Consider the following 14,517-nt stretch of genomic DNA (forward strand, 5'->3'; position numbering starts at 1 on the left):
TCCGACCTCGAGGTCCCTGGTTCGAGTCGGGGCGTCTCCAACAATTTTTTTTCTTCACTTTTTTTTTCTTTTTGACCTTTCACTGTACCTTTTCCTTTGCTTATTAAAACATGTAGAATCACAAATAATGTTATAAACAACCATATTTACTTTATTATTCCCCTATTATCACTTGATCCATTACTTTTTGCGTGTAGTCCCTATGGGAGATGACTTTTTCTCAAATCTGGATTCTACATTCCTGTCTTTTGCGAGCAATATTGCCGTTATTTCGGCTTGGTTTTTGTTGATTTTGGAGTATGTTGTAGCTGAGACTATATGCTATCTAAATGTCCCCTCATTTTTTTCAATCAGATGTCATCATGGTCTGTTGATGATCATCATCATCATCAACATCGTCATCACCATTATTATCAAGATCATCCTCATCATGATCATCATCATGATCGTCATTGTTTACATGTCTATATAACTTCTCCCTTTTTCAATATAGTAAATATTATAATCTATTATAAGACTTGAAGACAGACTACCTTATTCGTCCTCGTGACGAATTAAATTCTAGTTTTTTTTTAAATTTTTTAAAATGTTGTGTATTTCCCCCTTTGTGATCTGATTAAAGCCCCAACTTACAGAGTTAATTTACAGTGTACTGATATAGACTAATGACATAGAATAATAAATAAGGTAACGGTTAACAAATGATTTAAAAGAATACATATTTTCATTAATTTTGGTAACGGCTCCAGGTCCTGGAAAACGGCTCCTGGTTCTTTAAAAAAAATTAAGGACCGGGAGTTGCTTTTTCAGGTATTTGGCTCCTGTTCTGCTTTGTCTTAATAAAAAGCTTGCCTTTCACCCTATAAAAGATGGAACACTGAAGGCAGCACCACAAAAAATAATATAGCTTATAAAATCTACCAAAGCACACCTTCATACTAAACTATAAACAAATCCAAACTGAGGATACCAAAATTACGTATGTCAATCAAAAGTAAAAAATTCCACCTCTCACCCTGTAAAAGACACATTGCAAACAATACCACCAAATACGATAGGAATATATGTATTTAACCAAGATACACCATCATACCAAATTTCAAATAAAACTATTCAAAAATGTAGCTGTTAAAGCACACACAACCATATCACACATCAGCAGCAGATACATGTACAGCAACAGCAACATAACACTGCTATATCCATCATATTCTCTAGCAGTACCTGCCTCAATAAAAAAAGATTAAAAAAGATTTTGACCACAAAATCCCACTTGTTTTTATTAATCAGGAAAAGACTTTCTGTACAAACCACAAATAAACAATCGCATCAAGGTATAATTACCTGCAACAAGTTCAATAATATCCACAAATCTCTCTTTCAAACATAGTACCCCCAAAATACAAAAATTTACATTTATACTTGCACAAACTTCATAATTATAATTCAACATTGAACTCAAAATAAAACCAATTTACATTACTGTTTAAATATTCATACTTACTTCTTTCACAACCCCTGAAACGGAAACCCACCGTTTCTTTGGGCTCGTCCGTATGTCACCAAATGGAACCACCTCTGGATTGGTGTACCCTTGAATTGCGTGTTGATCGACATCAAATTCCCCACATTTCTTCATAATCTGCCATAACGCATAAAAATATATATGATAGGTAAAAAAAAAAAAAAAAAAAATTTCAATTTCAAACAAGGATAGTATTCCTATACTATTAAAAATGCAGAAACAATAACTCAACAACAAATGTAACAAAAACAAAAAAAATGTCTTGAAAGGGTTAAAAACCATTTTATGTTTCAAAATCATGTCATACATATCCACAAATGCCTTTTCAACATGTACACAATATAAAAATCCTGTCTTTGTAAATGACTTCCTTTCTGAATATTTGTAAAACATTTCCCATTGAACTAGAGTCCTTATGGAAAAACAATAATCTTGCACAGGCAAATCATATTTAAAATCTGCCACACCCTTTAGGCACATCACATAAAGTAAAGGAAAGGAAAAACATTCACACTAATGAATATATCTTGGCAATATGTTGTTTAAAGAATTAACTTTTAAATACAAAAGAGGTAATAATAATAAATCACTTACCACAGTGTCATTTGTAACATTCAAGTCACCTTTGCCCTTAAAAGGGCCCCCAGCAAAACTGGTACCTGCCTCCAGACTTGATAACTTCCTCACTGATGTCTCACATTGTGCTTGACAATAAAGCTCATGTACCGAATCGCCATTCTTCTCAATTACTGCCATGCGGTAAAACTTTTCTCCACTTCTTAAGTTTCGCATCATCATCACCTCGACTACCTGGAACTTACGTGGTGCAGACATCTACAAATAAAAAAACCAAAACACAATATCAAATAAGCAATATGATACATTTATGGTCAACTACTATCAATATCAAAAACACACACTAAGGCCGAATAAAAAAAAAAAAAACATGTTTAGCGTCCTGTTTTTTTTTTCTTTGCTTCTTTGACTCGTCGTAGTTCTTCAATGTAATGTTCCTTGGCTTCTGCAGAAGTAAGGATGCGGGCTTTGCTTCTTCCCCTCACAGCGACCTTTCTACCAGCTGGAATTACTTCCTCTGCAGGGTAGAAGACTTCAGCGACCTCGGGTGAAACTACACCAAACTTTACAAGGGGGTTCTCATATACATCGCTGCGTGCAGGACGCTCTACCTGAATTTCCTCATGTTCTGGTTCTGGTTGTTCGTGTTGCTCTTGTTCTGTTTGGTCATCTAAGTCTTCTTGATTTTGACCCCTGTGTACTTCTGCAACTACAAGCTGTCTGCCTTGTCTTCGCACTGGAACTTGTTCTGGCTTTTCTACTGGCACTTGTACTGGTACTTGCACTGCCGGATCACCTACCTCAACCTGAGTGGCAGCATCCGCATACCTGTACACAGGAGGGGCCGCCAAATCCACATCTGTCGAGGGTATCAACCTAGATCTCACGAGCTGATCCTTGTCGATAGCATTAGGGTTGAACGGGTAAATTCCACATTTCCTGAAACCCTGCTTTATGTTGTGGATGGTCATCGACTTCTCAAATGGCGTTCTCAGCAGCCTTGGGAACTCCTTCTTCGGGATCCAAAGCGATCCTCGCAGAGCCTGTCCAATCTTAATGAAGCGCCCGATGTTACTCTTTAAGGACTTGTATGAGGATGAGCAGCGGGTCATGATGCGAGGCGTGGCCGTCTTGAATCAGTAGCACTGGGTTATCTTCACTTCGGTCCTGTGGGTAGTGTTTGAGGAATACTTTTTGAAACCAGCCTCTCATCAACTCCCCGTCAATGAACCCGCTGTCCGACTTGGAGTATAGACAGTTGTCAGGCCCGTCTCTCGTATAGTCTCCACCTGGGAAAGCATCCTTGAATATAATATTAGGTGGCATAACTGCACCTGATGCAGAAACACAACACATCATTGAAACATGCTGGCTTCCAGCCACAGTCGTTGAATGAGCATGCCTGTGTCTTGAAGGCACCACCACCCTCTGCGTTGATTTGTTCAGATCTACCATCGTTTCATCAGCGTTGTAGATCCTCTCGGGCTTGTCCATTAAATTATACTGATGCAAAATGCCCTTTAGAAGCTGGAAGTACTCCCGGAGATTGTCTACCGTTGAGCTTGTGATCCTTGCCCTGTCTAGCCTATCGGGCCTCCTCAGCTTGAGGGCAGTCTCTGGATATGCCTTTCTAAATCGAATCCACCAGTTGTAACTTGGGCCGTTCACGCCAAACTTTTTTCCATCGCACTTCTTATCAAGTACCCATGCCTGTAGCATGATTTGATTTATTGTCATCGGTATGGCCTTTGATGCCATGTAGTCGATGACAGTAATCAAATCCCTTTCTAACGCTTCGGGCAATTTCGTAGCTGCTCCCATTCTGGCATCCATCTTTACTTTTCCGTGCACCCTGTCGCCAAGAGACCTTCTAGGAACATTATTGTCCCTTGCCGCGACAGAAATGGGGATTCCATGCTGTGTAACGTCATCATATGCAATTTGCATGTCCTCGGCTGACCATGACCTGTACTTAGAAGTCCTTTTGCCAGGCATGGCTGAAGGTTTAAGTATGCAATCACCAGCAAAAATAAATTGTATGTTGAAAGGGTATCAGCCAAATAGAGAAATAATAAACGGTGAAACTCAATATAATAAAAAGGTGAATTTTTTTTTCAAAATAATATATTGAAAAGCATATAGAAATAAAAATATATTCATGAAAGAAAAGATTGAGACGAAAAAGAAAGAACACAGAATGCGTTAAAGACATGCAGCTGAAAGAGAAAAATAATGCATTTTGACATTTTAACTTAACAGCAATATGATTATGGGATAGAATTCGAAACAAAATGAGAGAATAGTACAGACACTTCAGGGAAAGGTGCGTGTACAGTCATCTGTAATAATATATCAAAGAGGAAAGATACATCTACCACAATGAGACTAGTTTAGACAACTGTAGTCACGTGCTGCCCAACACAGTATAGTAAAGGCAAAGAGGGTATAATCCTCTAACCTAACCAGTAACTAAATTCCTCAAAGTGATGCGATGGTCAGCTTGAGCATATTTCTACACCCATCAATCACCAATGTCTCAACGGTCTCTCATACGATATGTGTCAAATACAAGATTTCATCAAAAAAATACCAGATGAAAATTAAATTAGTTCTATTTGTTTTTATTCATGTTATGAAACAAACATTATAGTATGGATAATAACTACATGATTGAACATTAAGATTTTCTTCTTACGGAATTGAATATGAAAATTATATTGATAAATGTATCTAGACCAAGTTTAACAAAATTGCCAACTGTAACAGGCACAATTACAGGAAAGACAATTTTGTATATGACGTATGAAATGAGGAGCTTATTAAAAAGATTAAATTATAAGGTTAAGCTTGTCTAGTTAATAACTATTCATATAAATTGAAAATTAATTACATGATGTATAATATTGATAGAAGAGTATATTTTGTAGAATTTGAATGCATTTCATCCAGTTCCAAAATAATTAAATTGATATGGACGAGTCTCGTGACTCAATCTAATGATGGTGGAAAATTAGAAACCGAATATGAATTTTGGAAGCAAGTGGGTAAATCATTTTCCATTTAGCAGCAATATACTGAAATATGTATGGCATACTCCATCCTACCTGAAAGGGGAAATGTGAAATCCAATCAATGAGGGTCTATCAACTGGCTTTAATACTTGGCATAAAGACCTAACAGTTACGCCAAAGGAAAAGGCCAGACGCCTGTAAGGGTTACAGCTTCACCTGTACAGAAGACAATATTATACTTGCATTATTAATATCCATTTGTAACTTTCATAATTCCCTTTCCCTAAAAAAAAACCTTTCACGCACATATTTTTTATAATTCCATCACTATCTGCGTCCTGAAATATAATTAATCCACATCTAAAACCTGTCCTTGAAGATAAACTAGTAATCACACGCTTTCACCAAGTTCCACTGTTGTAAAAAAAAATACCCTACCTATACCCCGCCCCCTCCCCCGCCCCCCCCCCCCATTAATCCCTCATTCGATATCATCACCGATCACACGCACATTCACAGAGTTCACTTCTGTATTAACACAATTTTATAAACTTCCAATTATGAGGCACAAATTTATTCCATTCAGTCGTCTATAATATCCATATTTCTTTATTATTCACACAAATCGTGAGATGGACATTAAATTAGGCCCAATAATATTTGACTTAATATCATTGAAATGGATAAAAACATTCTATAAATTACGTGAGCACCCCATACAAAAATAGGCAAGCTCAAATGCCCAACATATACTGCACTGCATGAATGACTACAACGTAATAGAGATAGAGATAGGGATAGAGCAACGTCGATCTGGCGCTGCTCAGTGGCTGCCGGGCTCACGATAAATTGGGCAAAAAGAATTTCCGTTTCGGTTTAATAAAATTTGGAGTGGACTATTAGGCTATTATTATTATTATTATTATTATTATTATTATTATTAATGCATAGTAAATGCACGCAGATCAGCATTCGCCAACACTATCGTTGATTCGCCAATGACTGAAGCACGAGCCATTGTTAATCTGCCACTCCCACTTTCTCCTTATTTGGGAGGTCTCAGTAATCAAGAATGGAATAAAAACCGTGCCAGGGGTATTCAATTATAATATGATAATAGGTATTCAGTACTCACATTGGAATATGGGGTTCACGGCTGTGAGAGACCGGAAGTCGTCTAGACTGTCGCCCAGCGCCCGTTGTGTGTGTCGTATGTGTGTATGCATAATACACAAACGGTACCCGCCTACGGCATAAATTATTCCCGCCCACTAAAAAAGGACGAGGCACCAAGGCGTAGCGATATTTCTTAACTTTTTACTTACCTAGTCTTTGAGACCTACGCGGCTCTTAATTTTGTGTGGATAGGTGTCGAGTGTATATGACGTAGCATGTGGCGAATCAATGGAGTGGCGACTAAACGGTAGGTGACGTTAGATCTAGACCAAATTTTCTGTCTCTTTCGTTCGTTAAGCCTCTTATTTGGGTAGACCTAGAGCCGACCCTACCCACATAAGACTAGGTCTAGAGTCTAGATCTCTAAGCTGACTAAGAGGCTTAACGAACGAAAGAGACGGAAAATTCCGTCTAGCCTAGATCCAGACTCTAGATCTAGGTCTAGGATGGGTATAGATCTAGATCTAGGCCTAGAATCTAGATCTAGACCTAGATCTATGGCAAAATCATGCGTCCGGTAATTACCGGAAAGCATGATTTGCCATGCACCCGGTAAATTTGTAAAATAACAGATTTTTGTATTTTTGACGATTTTGGGGGCCCCATTTTATAAAACAGATGATGCACAGGTTTAATTCGTGGGTCAGTGAAATTGTGTGCACGTGGTACCTTTGAATTTGATCTAAAACCCACTTGGCTGCGCCTCGTGGGTTTAAACCATTCAAAGGTACCTAATTGTGCACACATTTCCTACCAACGCACTCAAATACCTGTGCACATTTGTATATTGGCACCCAAAACTGAGTGCGCGATCAGACACCCCAGGCCTAATTGAATAACAAAAAGAAAATTGAATCTCAGACTCAAAAATACATGACTTCAGCTTTCCTATATTAACTGATTTTGACTTCTATGTCCATGATTTTATAATGCATTTTGCATTTCACAAAAAAAACATTAAAATTCACAAATATTTAACTTCACTTACTACTGACTCTCAAGAGAACACAGTAGGCTAACATGCAGTTATTGAAGCATGAGCGCCAAACAAACGTCTAGTTATAGATTGCAAACTTTGCACAAACACGTACCGTATATGGCGCGCCGTTTAACCAATAACTCAGATAAACACTGTTTAACTCCGAAAAACAATATATATCAAGCGATAAACACTGTTTATCGAGAAAAACTATGTTTATCACTCGATAAAAATAGTTTCTCTCGATAAATTAAACACTGAATATCGGCGATAAACAGAGTTTATATCAAAAAGCAGATATTAATTTCGCCGGGAGTGGGCGTTTTTCTAACTTGCACTCAAAGAGATTCGATCATACATACTCTGTCCTCCGAATGAGGACTAGAGGGGCAACTTGTTAACTTTGACATCCATATAGGTTTTGCATGGGATGCATTATTATTTGTGCCATTTGAACGATATATTGGAGGGTCAATGTTTTTTCATGAGCAATGACTTACAAAATATGCTAATTACTCTTTGTTGATTGGCCATCAACAGAAATTTTTACAATAATGATAACGATAATTAAAATGATGAAAGCTGATAACAACAATAACAATAATAGTATTACTACTTACAACAATAATATGCTAAAAATGGCCCAAAGGCCTATGAATTATGAACCTTTTCTTAAATTCTGAATAGCGATTTCACCTTGACTTGTCATTTTGGCATCAACTTATTTTTCATATAACTTTGCTCCACCCCTCCCCCACCCCTCCTCTCTATTGTACAACATTTTTGCATAAACTTTTGCCCTGCTTACTCTCTTAATATATATTTCCTCCACCTCCCACATTAGAAAAGATCAGTGATCAAATCTATCTCGCTGCTGCCAGATCTAAAAAATTACAAGGTCGAAAACCAATTACTCAATCACATATAAGATGCACCAGCACCATCACACTTCAGTCATACAGCATTATGATAACAGAGTGCCATCATAATCACCACCATCATCACATATCTTTCACAAATTAAAACAAATAAAAAGAAACGAATTAAGCAGCAGTACTCTTTTTAGCAACATTGATAAACTCATTATCAACATATTTTTTTTTTATAATGAACTTTCTAAATGCAACACAACATTATATTAAATCAAGACAAGAAAAAAAACATGAATAGGGGCGGTGGCTGCTTTTCTTTAATAAATTTAGAAATTTGAATGTTTTAAAAATAAAATCCATATGATTAATTCAATTATCAACATATTTATGCAAAGCACAGTTATTTACTGAATTTTATGAGTACTTTTTAACATGACATTATTGTTATTGTTGTTATTACTACTATTACTTTATACCATTATTATTGTTAATGCTAAATATATTACTCATTGCAGATTAAGTATCGAAAATAATATCGCAAGTGATATTCGTTTGTGTCTAAAATGTCATTATTTTTTATATTATTATTGTTGTTCATCAGCTATTATCATTATAATCATTCATAATGTATCGTTATTAGTGCTGTAAAACGTTTTGTGATGGCTAACTAACAAACAGTAATAAATATTGACCCTCCAAAATCGTTCAAATAATAATTAATGCATTCCATTCAAACCTATAAAATGTCAAAGGTCACAATTCAGCTGCCCCTCTAGATCTCCTCCAGAGGACATACTATGTATGATCGAATCTCTTTGAGTGCGACTTGGAAAAAGCGCCCACTCCCGACAAAATACAAATAACTCTGCTTTTCGACAAACAACTTGTTTAACGAAAAGCAGAGTTCATCGCCGCGCCGTTTGACCAATAATTCACATTAACACTGTTATCGAGCGATAACAAGTGTTTATCACTCGATAAACATAGTTTCTCTCGATAAACAGTGTTTTTCGGCGATAAACAGTGTTATCTGAATTATTGGTCAAACGGCGCGCCATACACAAACACACGTTTCGTGCAAAACTAGGCCGCACTGCGTCGCCGAATCAGCGTGCGAGCCGCCAAGGTCCATTACTTAAACGGTAAAAACATGCATTTTTGTGAACACAGGCTATTGTTACGTAAAAGGCAGCATTCACAGACCTTATAAAATTTTATTTTCAAGTGGGTCTTGAGTGAAGTTTATAACATGCATGATGCTCTGTCAATTCAAAGTTGGAAAAACTACTGCCTCTCTTGTAGTCTTGTAGTCTTCAAATTCACACCAATTGTAGCATGATTCCACAAACCGGGCTTATGCACCTACAAACTAAGTCCGTGCAATTGGGCATACAACATATCACTTCAATGAACATAATTAACATCGTAACCAACAACATCATTACCATCATTATAATCATTATCGTCAATAAGATTATCATTACTGTCATGATGATCATCACTATCGTCATAATCCTCATCATCAGCTATAGCAATATTAACATCATCATCACTTATCATTATGATCATCAACATCGTCATCATTTATTCATCATCATGATCACCATGATAATAATGATGATGATGATCATCATCATGGTCTAAAATCTAGATACATAGATACATAGCATATATGCATGGGTAAAAACATGCCTATACAAAATCCATTGTAGCTCTTAAGGATGAAAGATGACCCCATTTTTTTTTCATATCTTAATAAAGTATGAATCGGAAATATGATTTCATGTCTCATTTGACCCTCAATTGACTCATGACGTCATCATAATGGCCTCCGAACTCAAAATTTCAATTTGCATATTATGACGTCAGCAGATTTTTGGAAAATTGATAGTATCTCTGTAAATATTGATCAATTTTCTTTCAAATTTTGATATGTTCTACCTGAGAATATTCTCTACAAATGCAGTCGCCAAGAATTTCATTTTGACGAAAGCATCATGTCAATTTTTTTACATTTTGCGTGTATTCTCTACGAGACATGACTTTTTCTGAAAACTGGGTTCTACATTCCCATCTTTCATGAGCAATATCTCCGTCGTCTTAGCTTCGTTTTCCCTGAGCATTAAGTATGTTGTAGCTCAGACAATAAGCTATCACAAGTGTGCCATTTATTCCTCGATCAGATGCCGGGATCATGCTCATATTTCACTTGCAAAGTGGGATTTGAGAATTTCATTTTCCGTTTACGTGTAATCGCTATGGCACATGTTTTGGTATATCGGTAACGCACTTGACTTCCAACCTGAGGTCCCTGGTTCGAGTCCGGGCGTCTCCAATAATCTTTTTTTTTTCTTTTTGACCTTTCACTGTACCATCTCCTTTGAATACTTAAACACATAGAATCGCAAATCGCGTAATAAACAGCCATATTTACTTTATTATAACCCTATTTTCACTTGATCCATTACTTTTTACGTGTAATTCCTAAGGGACATTCCTATATTTTGCGAGCAATATCGACATTATTTCTGCTTGGATTATGTTGATTTTCGAGTATGTTGTAGCGGAGACTATATGCTATCTAAATGTTCCCCCATTTTTTCAATCAGATGTCATCATGGTCTGTTGATGATCATCAAGATCATTATCATCATGATCATCATCATGATCATCATTGTTTACATGTCTATATAACTTCAAGGCAGACCACCTTATTCGTCCTCGTGACGAATTAAATTCTAGTATTATAATTAGGTTTAGGTTTAGCAAGAAGACAGTTAAGTAGGCCTATATATACCCTGAGCCCTAGATAGATTTAAAGTTAGTAAAGTAGGCTGTACGCCTACTAGGTAAAAGCAACCATAGCTCACTCACCTAATGGCCTTGAGGGAAATGCGTCCTCCTAAGGTCCGGAAAAGGTGCCTGATAACTGGTTGCTTGACTGTGCTGAAGAGACTCGATTCCCCCGCTGCACCCATACATGTACAGTTGTAAGTGTCGCACGAGAGGATCTCCGTGTGCAGCTGGCTCAGCTGGGCTTAGAAGTGCAGTGCCGTCCTCTAGTGGTGAGGGCGGCACCTGTCGTCTGCTAGCTCTGGCTGCTCTGCTCTGTCGTCTGCTAGCTTTACATATTATATTTATGGCCTAATACATTAGATTTGTCTAATTAGATCCAACTTTTAACATTAACGTAGTAACATTAACTCACTCACTAAGTACTAGAATCTAGTCACTGTTTATAATTTATTATATTATCATCTATTCCAGACAAAATTACATTTGAGAAGGAAAATAACTTTATGAAAAGAAATGAAAGAAAAGGAACAAGAAGCATAAGTGTAAGGGAAATGTCATTAATCAATATCAATATGAAGAATAAAGTGTGAATTTGTGTTTCAAACCACTCTTATTCCGCATTTTCATAAATAACACAAAAACCAACGAGTGGGGCTTTCTCGGTTCAAAATAGATTAAAAATGGACAAAAATGAACACCAAATTACCCCCCACAACCCAATATAACTTACAAACAGATCTTACCCATTTATTTTTCACATATGTTCCCTTCCACGTTTCTTTCCTAATCATGATGACTGAAAAACGGATGTTTTGGGAGGACATCCAAAGAATGACAACACGACAAACGATAGTGTGCGTGTCACTTTGTGGAATTTATAGACTAAAAAAAATTCGCGCGCAACTGCGGTTACGCGCAGTGACACAATTAAGCGTGTCACGATCGTGAAAACAAACATCCGCCTTTTGGCGTTTGTGTCATTTTTTAAATCAGCAGTATTAGCATAATTAGTTAGAATTGAGTCTTAAAAATTGGTGAGATGATAGACAATGGCCTAACTAGTAAAAGTATAGGTCATAACAATCTCAAATCCATACAAAACCGCAATTTTGCCCGTTTGTGCCACTTCGTCAAATCACCGACGATATTAACATGCAATGGAGGGAATTGGACGTATTAACCAACCACTTGCGCGCAGCGCGTAAACCAACATAAATTGTTAACCATTTTTTCTTTTTAATACATTATTGGTAAATTTTTTAACCAACTAGTTTTAATATGTTTTTTTTACCAGTGTTCTGAGAGTGTGGTCATGTACTCCAGTTAAGGTGTAAAAATACATATTTTCGAACTGCAATTCACTCGACTATGAGTTTGTTAAGGGTTTTACTCGAAACAGTGAGTTCTTGTTTTTTTTTTGTGTAGGTATAAGTTCACATCTACTCCTGATTCTCAAAAACTTTCGAGGTTTATTCAAGCAGGTACTGTTTAGGTTGAGAGTGTACAGTATGTGTGTACGTATGATTATAATGATAATGTATTGTTGTTGTGTATTGTTATAATTGTTAAAAGTGTATATTCGAATGTTTGTGTGTGTGTGTGTGTGTGAATAGCTTTTGCATAAATCTCCTTGAAGTTATTTGAGGAGAACCACAGGCTAAACTAAGTTCACATCTACTCATGATTAAAAACTGTTGATGGTCCATCCAAACACTAGAAGTACTGTTTGAGTTGAGAAAGAGAGAGAGTGTGTGTGTGTTTGCGCACGTGTGTTTGGGTGGGTGTGTATATTGGGGTTAGGCTGTATGCGTGTGTGCTCGTGGTATATGAGATGAGTGAGCAGCTCATAACATGAAAACTCTGATTGTATTGACAATTATAGATTGAATCAATAAAATTTTCGACGAAAAATTCTAGTATCTAAAATAGAATTTACAAAGTTAATGAAATAGAATTTCTGGTAATATGCAGGAACAAGATAAAACATCAATAGTTTCAGCTTTTAAAAATTGGCATTGTCCCAAATCCATATTTATCATTGTGTACCATGAAAACCATTTTTTCTTTTTCTTTTTCGTGTCATGGATTGTCAAAGAAGCATATAACTTGTTCACATATTTGTCTTACAAAATTTATAATAGTTGACTTGGTCAGTGTGCGCTCATTTTTCCACATGTTATGAAAGATTAATGAAAGTGTACTGATTGATAAACTACATTACTATTATTATAAAAGATTGAGGTTTTCAGCGTTAGCTCACTGAAAAGAAAGACATTGTAATCAGTTCCTACATCTGTATTGATTTTTCTTTCGGTTTATATTCCATATTATTTGTTTTATTACTTATGTTATTACTGTTGTATGTCTTGATATAGTTTTGTGTATAGTGTTTTGCATTATGAAGCAGTGCCCTCGGTGATACAAATTTGTTAGTTAATGAATTGGTAATGTGGATGTTGTCAAAAGGATAAATGCGTAGAATACATTGAATTTAACAAGATTGCTAGACATAGCATGATCTATACATCATTTGAATCAGTATCACATATTAGCCCTCCCCCTTTCATCTCATTAAAATAAGAACTTGAACATTGTCTCTGAATATTATTTTAACCTATCCTTTATTAAAACGGAATTCTGGTCCTAGTATAACTTGTTTTTAATACAAGCAAACAATTATTCCGGAAATAAAATTTAATGTTTTTGCTTTAAAAACTAGAAACGAAAGTAATGACTTTTAGCCAGAAATGCCATGTCATTTCACTTCTTAATAATTGCCTAAATATTTCTATTCACCAATTTTCTATCTTTATCCCCCTAGAAATGATATCCTCGTACCTTTTCTCATTTTATATTGATGTATATAATATTGCAAAAGTCGTATCAAATCGCAACAGAACAATATTTTCTCTAATTAGGGCATTGTATGAAAAACATGTTACTTATTACAGCATAACTTGGGTAAAGGTTATGAAAATATCAGACTCGTGGGGGACGAGGAACTTATATCATTATTAAATATGTAATCGGGGATAGTAAAGGAATGAAGTGAAATTCTCGTATTGACTTGCCAATTTGTAAAGTGATTTTTCATGTCATTAAATGATTTGAAGCAGATTTAGTCCGATTTGTTTTCAACTCTGTTTTTTTTTTATTGTTTCTTCTGTGTTTGATCTTTCTGCTTCTATTGAATGAAACACGTAATTTTTAGACCAGGACTTCACGTATTTAAATAGTCAATCGAAGAACTACCTATTAATTAATTTTTCTTTATTTTGTTCACATGCTGAGAATAACAGTTCACCTTGCACCCTTAAAATGTCAGAATAAAAGGACATTTTGCGGGTGCAATACTATCTCATTCCATCCTTTTAAACATGTTAATAGCACCCATTTATGGGCGAAAAGGAGAGTAGAAAATAGACTTTATGAAGTCCCAACCCACGCCCTCCTCCCTCGGCCCGATTCTTGGCCATTAAGGGTAATGTAATTATCTTTTCTTGGTTAGTTGTCAGTATGGCATCGGTCTGTTTGGTGTGACCGCGGTATTGGGTTTAGGACTAACTGAGATTTAGGTTAGTT

The 14,517-nt window shown here is 36.1% G+C and overlaps 1 protein-coding gene across 1 annotated transcript; it reads right to left on the minus strand.

Annotated features, from left to right (window-relative positions):
* Positions 1–3,172: 3,172 nt before the first annotated feature.
* Positions 3,173–3,934, minus strand: LOC105438264 (jerky protein homolog-like). The gene has a single exon (XM_011665873.1). It carries the CDS (start codon positions 3,932–3,934, stop codon positions 3,173–3,175), a length of 762 nt encoding a protein of 253 aa, XP_011664175.1.
* Between the last annotated feature and the right edge of the window lie 10,583 nt (positions 3,935–14,517).

This window comes from Strongylocentrotus purpuratus, unplaced genomic scaffold (genome assembly GCF_000002235.5).
Source record: "Strongylocentrotus purpuratus isolate Spur 01 unplaced genomic scaffold, Spur_5.0 spur5_scaffold_7, whole genome shotgun sequence".
In the NCBI taxonomy this organism is placed as follows: domain Eukaryota; kingdom Metazoa; phylum Echinodermata; class Echinoidea; order Camarodonta; family Strongylocentrotidae; genus Strongylocentrotus; species Strongylocentrotus purpuratus.

Coding starts and splice junctions, on each gene's coding strand:
- LOC105438264 (XM_011665873.1), bottom strand. CDS start 3,934: ATGGATGCCAGAATGGGAGCAGCTACGAAATTGCCCGAAGCGTTAGAA.